At 38.7% G+C, this 17,505-nt stretch overlaps 1 protein-coding gene across 4 annotated transcripts in view; it reads right to left on the reverse strand.

Annotated features, from left to right (window-relative positions):
* BCAT1 (branched chain amino acid transaminase 1) overlaps positions 1 to 17,505 on the reverse strand; it is a 110,964-nt gene that overhangs the window by 40,729 nt on the left and 52,730 nt on the right. For all 4 annotated transcript variants that reach the window (XM_059185790.1, XM_059185788.1, XM_059185787.1 and 1 more), the window contains 2 exons: positions 13,364 to 13,474; positions 10,499 to 10,618 (listed from right to left, as the gene is read on the reverse strand). In XM_059185790.1, the coding sequence (XP_059041773.1) occupies positions 10,499 to 10,618; positions 13,364 to 13,474 (231 nt within the window). The remainder of the gene's footprint in view (positions 1 to 10,498; positions 10,619 to 13,363; positions 13,475 to 17,505) is intronic.

The following is a 17,505-nucleotide window of genomic DNA, read 5'->3' on the forward strand; positions in this document are numbered from 1 at the left end:
GCCTTCGGCTCAGGTCATGATCTCAGGGTCCTGGGATCGAGCCCCGCATAGGGCTCTCTGCTCAGCGGGGAGCCTGCTTCCCTCTCTCTCTCCCTCTCTGCCTGCCTCTCCATCTACTTGTGATTTCTCTCTGTAAAATAAATAAAAAAAAAAAAAAAAAAAAAGATTTATTTTATACAGCGGGGGAGGGGCAGAGACAGAACCTCAAAGAGACTCTGTGCCAAGCACAGAACCTGACATGGGGCTCAATCCCACGACCCTGATGTCATGACCTGAGTTGAAACTAAGGGTCAGATGCTTAACTGACTGAGCCACCCAGGTGACCCAGTACTGCTGTTTTCTAAAAGATACCAGTAAGAGAGTGAAAAAGCAAGACTAGCCGAAAAAACAAGCCACAGACTAGAACACTATTTGCAATACATTGATCTGATAAGGGATGTGTCACAGAATGGAAAGTTAGTACTTGTGAAATGTATCTCTGACAAAGAATTTACACCTAGAATATACAAAGATTCTAAAAAAATTGAAAAGACAAATGAATTTTTTTAACGGCAAAGGACTGGCAAAGATAATTCCCAAAAGGATTTTCAATACACAACAAACATATGAAAAGGTACTCAACATAATTTGCCCTCAGGGAAATAAAAATTAAAACTACAAGAAGGTAAGACTCATATATCGGAGTGGATAAAATTAACACGATACTACCGGTGTCAGCAAGGATATGAAGCAAATAGAATTTTCATACATTGTTGGTGGGAAAATAAACTGGTAAAAGCAATCTGGAACTCTGTTTTACAGTATCTAGTAAAGCAAAACACATATATCCTTCTATTCAATTTAACTCCTAAGTAAATACCAAAGAGAAGCAAGTACATAGGTCAATTATAAGACACATACAAGGATGTGCCCCAGAGGCTTTATTTATAAGAGCCAAAAGTTAGAAACACGCCAATTGTCCATCTGTAATAAGACAATCCTGTATTTGGAGGCAGGAAGTAAAAGGAGGAGAGAAAATAAAGAAAGAACTACATAGCACACCACGGTTAATTGATTTTAGGGAGGGAAGGGAAATCAACAGAGAAAGATATACAAAAGGTTTCAATTGTACTAGTCACTTTCTACTCCTAACTGTACTAGTCATATTCTAATGTTAACTGGGAGTTAAGTGCATACATTTTCATATTTAATTCTTTTCTTTAAACTATATGTGTGTGAATGTGTGTGTAAAAATCTTTGATTATGGGAACCTGAGCAAAGAATTATTGCCAGTTTTGAAAAAAGAGCCTAAAGGTTAATGTACAAACACATGTATGCAAGTAGAGGTAAGAATATGGGCCTCTAGAAGGATATAAGAAAAGGTCACAGGAATTGTTTGGAAGGAGGCAAATGGTGGAACTCTAGATCAGAATGAGAGTGAAAGGAAGTTTCCTTACCTTTACATGCCTTTGGTACTATTTGAGTTTGTTACCAGATAGTTTTCCCTCCCCCAAATAGCTCCTTTAACATCTCAGAAAAATACCCCTGTGTACTGTTGGTAGGCAATTAAATTGGCGCAGTCTCTCTGGAAAACAGTATGGAGACTCCCAGGCAAATTAAAAATAGAAATACCATATGATCCAGCAATTTCTGGGTCCTTATCCAAAGAAAACAAAAACACTAACTCCAAAAGATAAATGCAACTCTGGGCTTACTGCAAAGGATTTACAATAGCCAACATACAGAAACAACCTAAATGTTCACTGAAGGATGAATGGATAAAGAAAATGGAAAACAAAAGGAAAGGAACAAAAGCGAAAATGAACTTTTGGGACTTCATCAAGATAAAAAGCTCCTGCACAGCAAAGGAAATAGTCAACAAAACTAAGAGGCAACCCACAGAATGGGAGAAGATATTTGTAAATAACACTACAGACAAAGGGCTGATATCCAAGATCTATAAAGAACTTATCAAACTCAACACCCGAAAAAACAGGTAATCAAAAAATGGGCAGAAACCATGAACAGACACTTCTCCAAAGAAGACATACAAATGGCTAGCAGACACATGAAAAAATGTTCATCATCATAAGCCATCAGGGAGATTAAAATCAAAACCACATTGAGATACCACCTTATACCAGTTAGAATGGCCAAAATTAACAAGGCAGGAAACAAGTGTTGGAGAGTATGTGGAGAAAGGGGAACCCTCTCAAACTGTTGGTGGAATGCAAGTTGGTGCAGCCACTTTGGAAAACAGTGTGGGATTACTTAAGAAATTAAAAATAGAGCTATCCTAGGACCCTGCAATTGCACTACTGGGTATTTACCCCAGAGATATAGATGTAGTGAAAAGAAGGGCCATCTGTACCCCAAAGTTCATAGCAGCAATAGCCACAGTTGCCAAACTGTGCAAAGAACCAAGATACCCTTCAACAGATGAATGGATACAGATGTGGTCCATATATGCAATGGAATATTACTCAGCCATCCGAAATGATGACTACCCAATTTTTACATCAACATAGCTGGGACTAGAGGAGATTATGCTGAGTGAAATAAGTCAAGCAGAGAAAGTCAATTATCATATGGTTTCGCTTACTTGTGGAACATGAAGAATAACATGGAGAACATTAGGAGAAGGAAAGGAAAGTGAATTGGGGGAAATCAGAGGAGGAGAAGAACCATGAGAGACTGTGGGCTCTGAGAAACAAACGGGGTTTTAGAGAGGACGGGGAGCAGGTGGGTGGGTGAGCCTGGGGGTGGGTATTGAGGAGGGCACGCACGGACTGCATGGAGCACTGGGTATGGTGCATGAACAATGAATCTTGGAACACTGAAAAAATAAAATTAAATTAAAAAAAAAGAAGAAAGAAAATGTGGTCTACAGATACAATGGAATACTACTTCACCATGAATAGAGAAGGAACGCAGCCTTGCAACAACATGGATGGTCCCTGAGGGCACTATGCACAATGAAATAAAATGATCTCATTTATATTCAGAATCTAAAACAAAAATGAAAACACACATAAAACAAGCTTGTAGATGCAGAGAACAGATTGGTGGTTACCAGAGGCAGGGGCAGGGTGTGGGAGAAATGGGTAAAGAAGATCAAAATGTACAAACTTGCAGGTATAAAATAAGTCCTGGGGTTGTAACAAACAGCATGGCGACTATAGTTAATAACACTGTATTGTACGTATGAAAGTTGCTAAGAGAGTAAATCTTTCAAGTTCTCATCATAAGAAAAAAAATTTTTAAACTATGTATGGTGATGGTTGTTCACCAGACTTACTGTGGTGGTCAATTTGCAATATATTCAAGAATTGATTGGATCTTTATGCACTATGCCTGAGAGATTTACCTGAATTAAAAAAGTCTATCTATCTATCTATCTATCTACCTATCAGAGAGAGAGAGAGAGAGAGAGAGCAAGAGAACACAAGCAGGGGGAGTGGCTGGCGGAGGGAGAAGTAGGCTCCCTGCTGAACAGGGAACCTGATGTGGGGACTTGATCCCAGGACCCTGGGCTCATGACCTGAGCTTAAGGCAGAAGCTTAACTGACTGAACCAACCAGGTATCCCTAAATTTTTTTTTTTTTTTAAATAAAATCCTAGAAACAGATTGGCAAATTTGCGTGTGAAAACTGATATCCCTCAACTTGGAAGTATGGTAACTGAACGTAAAGATCGTAGGAGTGTGTTATATAACACAAGTGTGTTTTGTGTGATAGTGTGTGTTATATAATACAGAATATATAACACATTATAATATCTGGAGTGATTAGGTCAAATGTAATTAAAAGCAAGAAAGCTGCTGGCTCAGAGAAGGAAAGGAAATAGACACAAAGGTGGACTGATATGAGAACAAGACAGGAAAGACCTTAGTAGCTCCATCCATCATATTTCCACACTAACCACTGTTATTGAGCCACACCCCATTTCTCCACAGCACAGACCTCCCTCTAGCAGTACACAGTCATTTCATGAGTTTCTATTATGAAAAGTGACTGCTGCACCAGACACGGATTTCCCAGAGAGCAGAAATGTCACATTTGCTCAGCACTGTTTCCCTAGACCCAGCTCCATGGCAGAGAGACTGAGTGCGCAGGCTTCTTATTTCATCACTTTGGGGCTCAGTTTCCTCATCTCTGAAATGCCAGCAGGAGCTCCTACTCTCAGGGTTTGCCAGTGCACGGAAAGCACCAAGCACCGTGCCTGAGACTTAGGAGAGCTTCATAATGGCAGGGGTTGGTGACAGTGTCCAACAAGTGACTGCATTTCATCAAAAAGAATGAGGACTTCCCTAAAAAGCAGCAGAACTTTCCCAGACTGGGAAAGTAAGATGGGCCAAGGGCATCTTGCTGGGAAACACTAACTCAAGAATTTCCTGGGTTCTATGTTGTCAACTTCTCGCTGCAGTATTGGATCAGCTGACAGGGAAATGGAATCCCAGTTAGGGACCTGGCACAGGTGGGGCAGGTGTCCAGCATGGAGAACTTTCCAGCACTTAGAAGTGATGGACTGGATAGACACATAGTAACCTGCACAGAAATGAGAAACAACATGCCTTGGGAAAACGTTCAGAAATGGGAGATCAGTGGAACAAAACCATTTCTAGAAAATACAAATAAGAGATACCGAAAACACACACACAGACCAAAAGAATATCCTTTCAAGGCATGAGATGATTGCCAGGGGGTGGTGAGGAGATGGGATGAGAGTAGGGAATGAAGATGGAAGGAAATAAGGAACCAAACGGTGGGACCTCAGAGCCCATGATGGGAAGTGCCATGAACTGAGAGGCAGGAAGAGCTGCATCGCAGTGGAGGGTAAAAATGAAGACAACCACAGAAATCATCCCCATGATAATGGTGACACAGACCAGAACAGCCTCAAGAGGCTGTCCATTGGTAGGAGTGGATGGTAGCTGGTGAGAACAAGCTGCATTTCATAGGCTATAATTAACGCAAATAAGCTGGACCTCGAAAAACAAACTCCAGGTTTGAAGATACTTAGATGGGGCTGTTGATCTGAAGCATGTTAACGGAGTTATACAAATGAGAATTTAATATTGTTTATAAGCAGTGGAATCAATGCGTATGTATATGTGTGTGTATATGTATGTATGTGTGTGTATCTCAAATATGATTGCGATAGAATGCATTAAAGTGTAGACAAAAGACAAGTTATAGGATCATAACAGAGGCTCAACCCACTGAGCCACCCCGGTGCCCCTTAGTTTTAAAATCTGTTCACATTCTTTCATTTATAGAGGCTAATTGTGAAGAGAAATGATTGTAAGATACAATATATATACGCATAAGTAAGGGCAGTGAATAAAGGAAATTCTTTTCATGGGAACAGTTACAATTATAGGTTACATTATATGTGTAATATGAAGATTTTACAAGGTGATAAAAGGAAAAGAAAGACAGGTCTATGAAATTTATGTCCTTAAGCTTCCCATGCAGTGAACCAGAAATCAAGGGTTGGACCATTTGGCAGCGGGAGTTTTATAAATGGGAGCGCTAATGAAAATGTCATTCTGAAAGATTTCCAGAAGTTGTGAATGGGGAAACTGTTTATGTGAAGTGACTGAAAATGCGCTGCACTGTTCAGATTGTATTCTGGGCATCCGAGGCTGCAATTAACCAAAGCAGACTAGTGGGGCTCAGCTCCAGAGATTTACGTAGGGGCGCTCTGAGTGTAGAAGTAGGAGTTAAGGGGTGCCTGGATGGCTCAGTCATGATCCCAGGGAGCCCCGTATCCATCTCTCTGCTTAGCATGGAGTCTTTCTGCCTCTCCCTCTGTCTGCCGCTCTGCCTACTTGTGCTCTGTCAAATAAGTAAATAAAATCTTTAAATATATATATTAAAAAAAAAAGAAGAGGTATGAGTTAACTGAATATGAGGGATTCCTCGCCTTCTGCATGAGCCAAAGACAGTCTGTCTAGGAGAACAGCTGAAAAAGCCAAGTCTGCTGGTGGCTTGCAGATCTGTGGCCTCAGCCTGGGACCTGGCCAAAGGGGCTGAGTGGGCTGTCGCTCCACCATCAGACTTGATTCTTCTCCGTGACACGGATCCTCAGCCCTGCTACTATCCAGTGCAGCCTCACTCTGTCACCTCTCCAATCATCTCCGGTGGGATGAGAGGACACTGAGAAAAACTGGAAACGTGAAAGGCTGAACGCCATGATCACATGGGATTTCAGAATTCATGGTTGTGCCTATTTTGTTATAGACTGTGGTCAAAGCACTTGTATCTTATTAGAATCACTAAGGAAATAAAGCCTGTGTCTGTTTGTTGTTTGTTGTTTGTTCATATAGCTGTACCTGCTTGGAGTTACTAAACAGAGTGAAGCTGGATAAAACAGATGTTAAAATCAGCAAAACCCAGCTTCTTTAGAGGTAAGGCTGCTCGGTATCCTGTACTGATTCTGATAGCCATGTAATTTTAACTTCTTGTCCGATAAAATGAAAATCTAGAAATTGTTCATGTAAATGTTCTTTATTTAAATAGTAGGCTTTCAGATTTTATCTTAATTTCCAATTGACACATAATCCGCAGTAGTCTGAAGCACTCCAGCTTTTAGTTTCTGTTTAAGTTTTTAACTACCTATAAAAAAACATTTTAGAAGATAGTAAAGGGATGATCAATTTCTTTTCTTAATGAGAAATCTTTTGGTAACGTGAATGATTTTACTCTCTAAACTTTTCCCAAGAGGTTTATGTATTAATGTTCAGCATTTTGTTTAGTAATATGAACTTTATGGGAAAAAATTTTTTTGAAAAAATTTCTACCCATTGGCAGCCTGGTATATTTTACTGGCAAGCTCTACCCAGTAGTTATATACTAATAGATAATTATAAATGTCCCAATAAAATACTATTCTGTTTATCATAATCCTAAATCTAACAAGCTTTTAGTAATAGACTCAATTATTATCGAATAAGTCTGGAAGACATATGAAGAACTGCACAAAAACATTCATATGTAGGTATTACCTATGTAAGTCAGTAAAAATGAAGGGTCAATTAATGATAAACATGTGAAGAAGCAGAACACTTTGCAAACATAATGAAATTCGTAAGCTGATAGGAGAACCACTCTCTTATCACATGGCTGCTGCAGAATCAAACTGGGCATAAGAAGGAATAATTAACACTGGACTGTTGTATCATGGCCCCTGAAAGTGAAAATGACACCGTGCCTTTGGGACAAAGTTGAGCTTTCAAAGATGTAAATATTTCTACCTGGTGCCAGTTGGCCATCCCAGGAGCAAATAAAGCTTTAAAGACTGCTAGCCATATACTTAATTCTTTCCCAAGGCTTGAGATGGTGATACTCTTGAAAGTAGTAAAGAAATCCCTGGAACGTTTGCTTAAATGCAGGGTCTCTGATCTTGGCTCTGCAGACTTAAATTATTTGGCTCTGGGCTGGAGCTCAATACAGATGAGTGGGATGTAGAACACTGACTATTCGACACTCACAGAGGACTACCACACCCAGGACTAGACACTGGGCACACGAGATCAAGGCAGGGTGAGATCACTTAATAAATTACCCCGACATATATTTATTTGCTCATTCAAAGAAGTCAAAACACCTCCTGGATCGAAGACCCACTTAATGAATTCATCTAACCATGAAAAGAACTGGAAACAAAAATAATGTGGATGTTAGCCAGCAGAAGACAAGACCAAAACATCAGATAACTGAAACAGAGGTGAGTCTGCAATTATTCGGTGAAGCCAGTGACAAGGCAGAGCCATCATGAAATCGAGCAACATAAAAAGGCCAGCAAAAGTTAGTCATTCCTGATGAAAGAGTGGACCGGAAGCCACTGGGCCTAATCCTCAAGTCAGCACCTCACTTACCAAATACATCCACCATGAAAAGTCAGTGTGGTAATTTACCAGACTAGACTGTAAGATATCTGTGTGGAGTACAAATGTTTAAATCCAATGCTTTACTAAACATTATTTGTATTATGCTCATTTCTGAATTACAGGTGATTGTCTTTTCTGCCTGTATATACATTTATATGTATTTATAAACACATTTATATTTATAATGTAAATATTGATATAAGTATATGTATAAATATATCAACCAAATATAAATAATATTGACCTACACAGGATAGCAGTTATTTCCTTCAATTCTTAACTTACTACTTGTAAAGCAGATTTTGAAAAATTCTTGATTCTGAGATCCAAAGCACGATCAAGTAGGTAAGTTGATAGTCCAGTGGGAGAGAACTACTTGGCCGGGCTTTTATCACTGAGGTTCCTAAATTCCGCCCGGCATCAGAAACACCATTCTGATCTACTTAATGAGTATCTCTGTGGATTGGGGTCAAGATGTATATTTAAAAAAATACCTGGGGGTGCCTGGGTGTCTCAGTGGGTTAAGCCTCTGCCTTTAGCTCAGGACATGATCTCAGGGTCCTGGCATCAAGGTCCACATCGGGCTCTCTGCTCAGCAGGGAGTCTGCTTCCCCCCCCTCTCTCTGCCTCTCTGCCTACTTGTGATCACTCTGAGTCAAATAAATAAAATCTTTAAAAAATAAAAAAATAAATGAAAAAAAAAAACCAGGGTGGGGGCACCTAGATGGCTGTCAGTAGTCAGTTAAGCATCTGACTTGATGTTGACTCAGGTAATGATCTCAGGTTTTAGAGATGGAGCCCTGTGTCAGGCTCCGACTTGGGGTTGAGCCTGGTTAAGATTGTGTTTCTCCCTCTCCTTCCCCAGCCAATCAATCAATCATCAGTCAAACAAACAAACTTGGGTGATTCAAATGCAAAAATTTGAAGATCACCAATAGAGAGGATTATTGTAACAACAGGCTAGACTATAAAATCAGATTTATAAACTTGTCTAACTCTAGGTTATAGGATTCTGGAACTCTGAACAATTTACTAAATCGCAGAACAAAATACACTAGGAAACTATAGAACAATACCTTTTAGGAGCATTGACAAAAATTCTTAACAAAATGCTTGCAAACTGAATACAAGATTTAATATGAATTCTTCATGGTAGCTAAGTAGGATTTAGTCCAGGAATGCAAGGTTGTTTTAACACCAAAAAAATGAAGATAACAAATATAATTTAGAATAAGGGACAAAAACACATAATCCTGTCAAGACATTTAGAAAAAGCCATCAACAATATCTAACATACATTCATAACAAAACTTTAAACAAACTCAGAATAGAAGAATCAGATCTTAGAGTGGGAAAGTACTTCAGAATAAACACAAGACAGTGCTTCCAGAGTAGTAACAATGTTTCGACAAACTTTTAAAAACTGTTTCTTCCTATCCTAAAATATAAACACTAAAAATAAAATATGTAAATAAAATACAAAATTAAAAATAGACTTTATTAATACTAAAATGCCAGAGACATAAGGAGTAGATAACTTTTGTTATTGTCTCAATTCTTCCAAATTTGTTAGGGAGACTGCACTTCATGAAATTCATTGCCTGGATTCATCATAGTCTTTCAAAAGGCATCCAAAGGATGCCAAAGAACCACTTAGGTATTTTTTCCTTGGCCTTATATATTTCCATACTTCTCGCATTCAGATGTCAGAATAGAGAAACTGGTAAGCATATAATTACCTAGTAGAGAGCAGAATGCCTAGACTACAGCAAAAGAATGTCATCTTCTCCCTATTCCTAAAAATCTCATATGCCACAGCCCCTTCATTTGCTACCCACACTCAATCCCTCCCCCCCATTATCCCTCCACACCACCCACTCTCCATAAGACCACAGCTGCCTAGAAGAGGAAGGAGACAAGTAATAGGGTCTTTACAGGACACCCACCCAAGTGGCCTTAGCTTCTCCAGGCATGTCCTCCTTTTGCAAGGGCACCAACCAGTAGACTGTGACCTACCAGCAGATCTTATCATCCTGATGTGTAAAGCTAAGACTCTAGCTCTCAAGGTCCTTCCCTAACACCCATTGTGTGAACTTCATTTTCAACATTTCCTGTGGGGGAAGAGGGACTTCTACTCCCACTCCTTGGTAATCCCAAGATTTCAGGAAAATGAAAATTAAAAGCAGCAGCTCTCCCTCCTCCAAATTTCAAAATCATTACCACTTCCACCTTGGAGAACTGCTGCCAAGAGAAGAGACATTACACTGAAGAATTACTCTGAGGAAACTTAGGAAAATATAAGGAAATACTGGTGAATCTTGAGTAAGGGAAGACAAACAGCCTTGCTCATTGCTCATTCCTTGACTCATCTACATTGGTAACTATGGCTGCTTCTGTACCACAATGTTGGAATTGAGTTGTTGTGACAGAAACTATATGGCCCACAAAGCCTGATATATTTACCATCTGGCCCTTTAAAGAAAATGTTTGCTGATACCCGGTTTTGATAATCAGGAGAAAGGAGTCATTTATGTTATTGGGGGCTATCAAATTATATCCCACAAGTTTCTCACATGAAGAAATGATGATAAGCTGCCTACCCAGAAACAGGGAGTCAGTTTGTACCTCAGTTCCGATGAACGTGGGACGAATATACAGACTAGCAGATGTTGAATGGGGGACCCATTCTTGATCCAATTTCACAAGCTCTTTAATACACTCTAAAAGCTCTTCCTTGTCAAATACCTGAAGGAATGGAAAACATAATGAAGAGTGAGATTTTCCTACATTGTAGCTATAAGAAATGATCCTCATGAAAGCTTTAGAATGTTAAAAAAAAAAAAAAAAAAAGAAGAAGTAATAATAAAACCAATTCTTTTCCTAATTTTTTTTTCTAAAATTTTGATGGGATGATAGATTATCTTCTTGGAGGAGATAAAATAGTGGATCCCTATCTCTTACCATAGCAAATACCAATTATAGTTGGATTATACATTTAAATATGATAAAACATTAAGACTTTTATAAAGTAAAAATCAAAAAAATATCTCTGTCACCTTAAGGTAGAAAAGAGTTTTGCTTTTTCGTCTTTAAGATTTATGTATTTAGGGGTACCTGGGTGGCTCAGAGGGTTAAGCCTCTGCCTTCAGCTCAGGGCATGAGCTCAGGGTCCTGGGATCGAGCCCTGCATCGGGCTCTCTGTTCAGTGGGAAGCCTGCTTCTCCCTCTCTCTATGCCTGTATCTCTGTCTACTCTGTGATCTGACAAATAAATAAAGAAATACAATCTTTAAAAAAAAAATTATTTATTTAGGGGCGCCTGAGTGGCTCAGTGGGTTAAGCTTCTGCCTTCGGCTCAGGTCATGATCTCAGGGTCCTAGGATCAAGCCCCGCATCAGGCTCTCTGCTTGGCAGTGAGACTGCTTCCCCCTACCCCTGTGCCTACTTGCAATCTCTCTGTCAAATGGATAGATAAAATCTTAAGAAAAAAAAAAAAGATTTATTTATTTATTTGAAATAGCACAGCAGGCACTAGAGTGGCAGGGTGGGGCAGAGAGAGAGTTAGTCCTTATGCAGACTCCATGCTGAGAAGCAACAAATTGGGTGAAGTTACTCTTAACTCATAACTAATCAAGTATCATAACTTGAATCTGTTAAGATATTCTGAAAATGAGTAAGAAAGACACAGATAACCCAAGAGAAAAATGGGCAAAGGCAAAGAGAAGTTTATTTCTAAGGAGGAAAATGTTTTCATATATTAGATGGGTGACAGTTTATAAAACAAGTTAGTTTCTACTCACTTAACAGGGCAAAGAAACATACTTTCAGAGATGTAGGTCACGGGTTATCCAGGGTTGAAATGACTCAGAAATACATATCTAAGTAGAACTCATGACATTAAGAACTGCCTACTTAAATGAGAACTTAGAACAGCAACCACAACATAAGAATATAGAATTCAGGATTGCCAATCATACAGGACATATCGTCACTCTGATTCACTGAAGATTTAGTGACAACAGAACTTGACTAGGAATTAAAAAATCTTGCACCCAATTTCTTGCCCTGTCCCTTTACTCTGTGACTTTAGGCCAGTCATTTAAGCTCTTGAGGCTTGAGATTTCTTCTAGGTACAAAGGTGCTACTAAAACACACAACACATACTTTTTTTTTTAAACACATACCTTCTGGAGGGTTACTGTTATGATTAAACAGAGAAGGAATGTAAAACCACATAACAGAGTTTATGGCAGAGCTGAGGTCCAACAGATGTTAATTCCCTTTCCTTCTGCCCCCGCTTTAAAGTATTTCCTGGTAATTTGTCTGTCGTGGCACAAGAGTGAAACTAGTCCAAAGAATGTACCTTCATTTCCCTTCTGGCACTATATTATGGCCCCTGAAGGAGGTGAGTGAAGCATGGGTTACAAAAATAGGAAGGAGAAGGAAGATCCTGCTAAAATGGAGTAGTTATTTGGGCTTCTTCAAAGTACAGCCTGGGCTGGGCTCCTGAACGTTAGGTATGCAGAATTTGCAAAAGAAGAAAAAGACTCCTACAGTTCAGAAAGGCAACCTGGTCATGTATCAGGGAAGGGCAGTAATTGAAGACACCTCTTACCTAGATGTGAGCCATAGGACCTAAATCCAACCCACCATATAATGAATTCTGCTATTTAACGATGTTATAGACAGTCACCAATGGCCATAACAATCTACTTTGATATCATTTTCTTAATAAAAAAGAAAGCTTGGGCTAAAATATCAAAATAATTAAATCATTGCAAACTTGCTAGTGTCCCAAGCAGTTGGGCAAAAATACTCCTAAAATACCTGTGTGGCACACCCTATTTCCCATTTCACATATTATAATTTCATAGGATCTTCACATTTTATTTATCTTAGTTTGAGGTATATTTTTCTTCCAACCCCCCATGGACATTTATGAAGAAACAGATCGTGGAACTGCCAAGTGGTATTGGTTATTTCCTTGTATTTTTACCTCATTCATTACAAAGTAGATGAGAAGTACCTTAAGAACTCTCATGATTTGTATTGAATATTGATCTAACTATAGTTGAACCTTGAACAACATGGATCTGAACTGCATAGGTCCATTTGCATGTGAATTTTTTTTTATGTATAGTTTCTATAAACATATTTTCTCTCCAGTATGATTTCCTTAATCACACTTCCTTTTCTCCAGCTTACTTTGTTACAAGAATCAAGTCTACAATACGTATAATACATAAAATATGTGTTGATTAACTGTGTATGTTTAGGAAAGGCTTCCTAGTCAACAGTAAGTTAAGTAAGTAAGTTAAGTAAGTTAACAGTGGTTAAGTTTTGGGGAGATTTTCAGCGGCATGGGGTCAGTGCTCCTAACCCCTGCCTTGCTCAAGGGTCAACTGTATTCAGAAAGGATTTGTTTTGTGGTAAAATCACAGTGACTCATCACATCTGGAGAAACACAAAAGAAACTCCTAAATTTACATACCGGCAGGGTGGCCCTCACAGCAGATCGGTGCATTCTATCCATGTTGAGGTCTGGCCGAAACAGTCGAATTTTATTATCTACTCCTCGAAATGCCTTCAGTCCTTCAAACAACTAAAGATAATAGGAGAAATAAATCTTAGGGGATAACAAAATGAAAACAATCTCTGTATTTAAAAGACTGGCTTTCTGGGGCGCTTGGGTGGCTCAGTGGGTTAAAGCCTCTGCATTCAGCTCAGGTCGTGATCCCAGCATCCTGGGATCGAGCCCTGCATTGGGCTCTCTGCTCAGCGAGGAGCCTGCTTCCTCCTCTCTCTCTCTGCCTGCCTCTCTGCCTACTTGTGATCTCTGTCTGTCAAATTAAAAAAAAAAAAAAAAAAAAAAAAAAAAGACTGGCTTTTCTATGGGCACACATCTTCTTCATCATGCCAAGCTCTCGATGTTGACCAAAGATTTCTAAATCTAGACAACAGTTGACAGGCTGGTTATTGTAGCTAGACTAAAAACAAACTCTTTTCGTACCAAATTCTGATGGGAATTCAAAGTTACCCTTTCCTTAGCAGGACCCGTACTGCCAAATAACACCTCCATGGAGGTGGGGAGAGCATGTCGCCAATCACACAATGTGGGCTAACTGCCCAGTTAATGAACAGGGAAGCAAAGAACCCACTCTTGCACCCTAAACACATGCGCCTCCTTTCATTTAATCTGGCTCATTCAAACTCTGGATCATAGGTAATCTAGATGTGACCTGGGCTGGTTTAGTCCCCCAAATCACAGAAGCCCAGCAACTCAAGGCCATCCCATGGTAGGGGCAGGGCATTGCCTCAAAACGCCAAGGCCAGAAGAACCACTGGGCAGAGATGTTAAAAGACTCTGAAGTAGCTGCATATGGATAAACACAGAGAAAAGAGAAAAACCAATAATTTTAGTGGGAAATCTTAACACCGGTTCTTTAGATAACTGATAGAACAAACAGGCTGAAACTCGGCAAAGATATGGCCAATTTGAACAACAGGAACAACAAACTAAGCTAATGGACAGAGAGAACCCTGCACACAGCACCTGCAAAATGCATGCTCTTTTCACACATTTTCCAACCAGAAACCAGAAATCAGGATCGGAAATAGGATGACAAAATGTCAACATTTTGGCAAGGAAGAAACTCATCATTAAGTAAAGTATTAGTCAAAGAAGAAAAATAATGGAATTTAGAAAATTTATTGAACTGAAGGACAGCTGGGCCCTTAGAAGCTTATAGTCTCAAAGCTCAGCTCACGTGAGAAAAGAAATCTAAATCATGTAGCACAATTTCAAAGCACTAGATTAGATTTAAGGGCAAATATTTAACTTATTAAATGGAACAGGGGTAAAGCTTCAGTTAAAAGAGAAAGTTGTCAGATTTTGGACTCAGTTGAGAACATCTGAAACATACCAGAAGCAAAAAGACATAGCTAGCAAAATGTCATACATACTTTCTAAAGTAAAGCTGGTGAGGTTACATTGTTAGTAAATATAAAACAAAATTAAATTTTATTTTAAGAAAATTAATAAATTTTATTTTATTTTTTAAGTTTTTATTTATTTATTTGACAGAGATCACAAGTAGGCAGAGAGGTAGGCAGAGAGAGAGGAGGAAGCAGGCTCCCTGCTGAGCAGAGAGCCTGATGTGGGGCTTGATCCCAGGACCCTAAGACCACGACCTGAGCTGAAGGCAGAGGCTTAACCCACTGAACCGCCCAGGCTCCCCAAACTTAATAAATTTTAATTAGTAAGTATAAAACAAAATCAGTAGATACAAAATTAGTTTTAAATTAAATTTTACCAGAGGTTAAAGAAAGTGACTTCATAGGGTTCTAATTGCTTCATTTACTTCACTTTAATTTTAAAATTGTAGGCACCTGATGTGGGTTCAAGTATATGTAAAAATTATATAATACTCTCATTAAGCAGCACAGATGCAAAATATACTAAGGGATAACACAGCATGACAAAGTTGGACTTATCTCAGGAACAGAGGTTGATTTAACATTTAGAAAAATCAATTAATGAGGGACGCCTGGGTGGCTCAGTGGGTTAAGCCACTGTCTTCAGCTCAGGTCATGATCCCAGGGTCCTGGGATCGAGCCCCAAATCAGGCTCTCTGCTCAGCAGGGAGCCTGCTTCCTCCTCTCTCTCTGCCTGCCTCTCTGCCTGCTTGTCATCTCTCTCTGTCAAATAAATAAATAAAATCTTTAAAAAAAAAAAAAAGAAAGAAAAATCAATGAATGAGATTCATTATATTCATAGCCTTGATGAAGAAAAAAGCGATATGATCATCTCATTAGATGTGGTAAATGCAACTGATAAAACTGAACACTCTTTTGAGATTTTTTTTTCTAAGTTTCCTAGATAACTAAGAAGGAAACTTTGGTAATTGATAAAGAATATCTACAATGAACTTGCAGCAAATATTGTGCTTAATGATAAAATTTAAAGCCTTCCTTTTCAGAGTGGGAACATCACAAATTGCCTGCTGTGACTACTTTAATTCAATACTATACAAGCGTAATAAGTCAAATATATCAAATAAATAATCATGTAAAAAGCATTGGGTTGAAAAGAAAAAAAAAACTGTCACAGATTATAAAACATAGATAAGATTAAATATGTAGAAAATCCAGAAAAACCAACATCCTCCTTTGAAATTATTTGGTTAGGCAAGGTAACCAAATGCAAAATTATATTCCTATGTAACAGAAAATAAAAACACTATTTATGATAGACTTAAGAGAGGACTATTTGGGGGCGGGGAGGGCCTAAAAGAAGAGAAGATCCATAAGGACAACATAAAACCTTATCAAGTCATTGGAGGCCTAACTAAATGTAGAAAGCTACTGCACACTCCTGGATCCAAAGACTCAATATCATCAAGATACTGATTCTCCCAAACTGATTTATATACTCCATGTAATCCAACTGAAAATCAGGTCAGGGCATTTATTTTCTTTGAACAAACTAAATTACAAAAGTTGACTGACTTGATAAACAGAGTTTAAGAGTGATACGGAAAAGCAAACGGCTGAGAAGATGCAAAGCATTCCTGAGAGGGAAAGCAGGACTTGTCCTAGGCAGACATCAAGACTCCATACACTGGAAATCAAGACAGTGTGACATTTGTGCAGATAGACAAGTACAACAACAGAACAGAAGAGAGATCCAGATAGACAATGCAATGAAAATGAAGACCCAGAAGCAGACCCATACAAATGTGATAGAGGAGGCAGGGAAAAAAGGAGAGAAAAAAAGAACAGTACTTAAAAAAAAAAAAAAAAAAAGATTTATTTATTTATGTATGGGAGCAGGGAGAGAGGGAGAGGGAGACAGAATCCCAAACAGAATCCCAAACTGCACTGAGCATGGAACCCGATACCATCCTTGATCTTATGACACTGAGCTCACCCACCTGAGCTGAAACCAGTCGGTCCCTTAACCGTCTATACCAGCAAGGTGCCCCAAAGAATAGTCCCTTTTAAATGGTGCTATTCAACAGGGTATCCACTGGGAGAAAAAAACAAATTGGACCCCTACTTATATAAAAACCAGCTTCTAGGAGTAAAGATCTTCCTGTGAAAGACAAAATCAATAATACAGAAAGATGCCACTAAGATATGAGGTTAGGAAAAGAATCTTTAGACAAGATTCCCAAACTACCAAATATAAAGCAAGGATTGATAAATTCCACTTAAGATTTAAATGTATTTCTTGTCATCAAAAAATTATAAAAAAAGTAAGAGACCTTAGAAGAAGATACCTAAGATACTCAAAGTACTTCCACAAATCAAAAAGACAATAGAAAAGTGAGCAAAAGATCTGAACAGGCACTCTAAATAGGAGATATCCAATTGCTTAGTAACCCTATGAAAAGTTGTTCAACCTCTTAGAGTACTGGAAATTAATATCACAATAATGAGATGCCATTACATGAAAGTTGCTAAAATTTTAAAATCTGATTATATTAAGAGTTGATCAGGTTTTGGAACAATAAAAATGCTTATTCATGGCTTGTGGGTATAAAATGGTTAAAATCACTACAGAAAATTAAAGATACCTCTGATGACTGGTAGTGCTATTCCTAGGTATATCCTTACACAGTATTTGTCAAA

The sequence above is a fragment of the Mustela lutreola genome, chromosome 8 (genome assembly GCF_030435805.1).
Source record: "Mustela lutreola isolate mMusLut2 chromosome 8, mMusLut2.pri, whole genome shotgun sequence".
In the NCBI taxonomy this organism is placed as follows: domain Eukaryota; kingdom Metazoa; phylum Chordata; class Mammalia; order Carnivora; family Mustelidae; genus Mustela; species Mustela lutreola.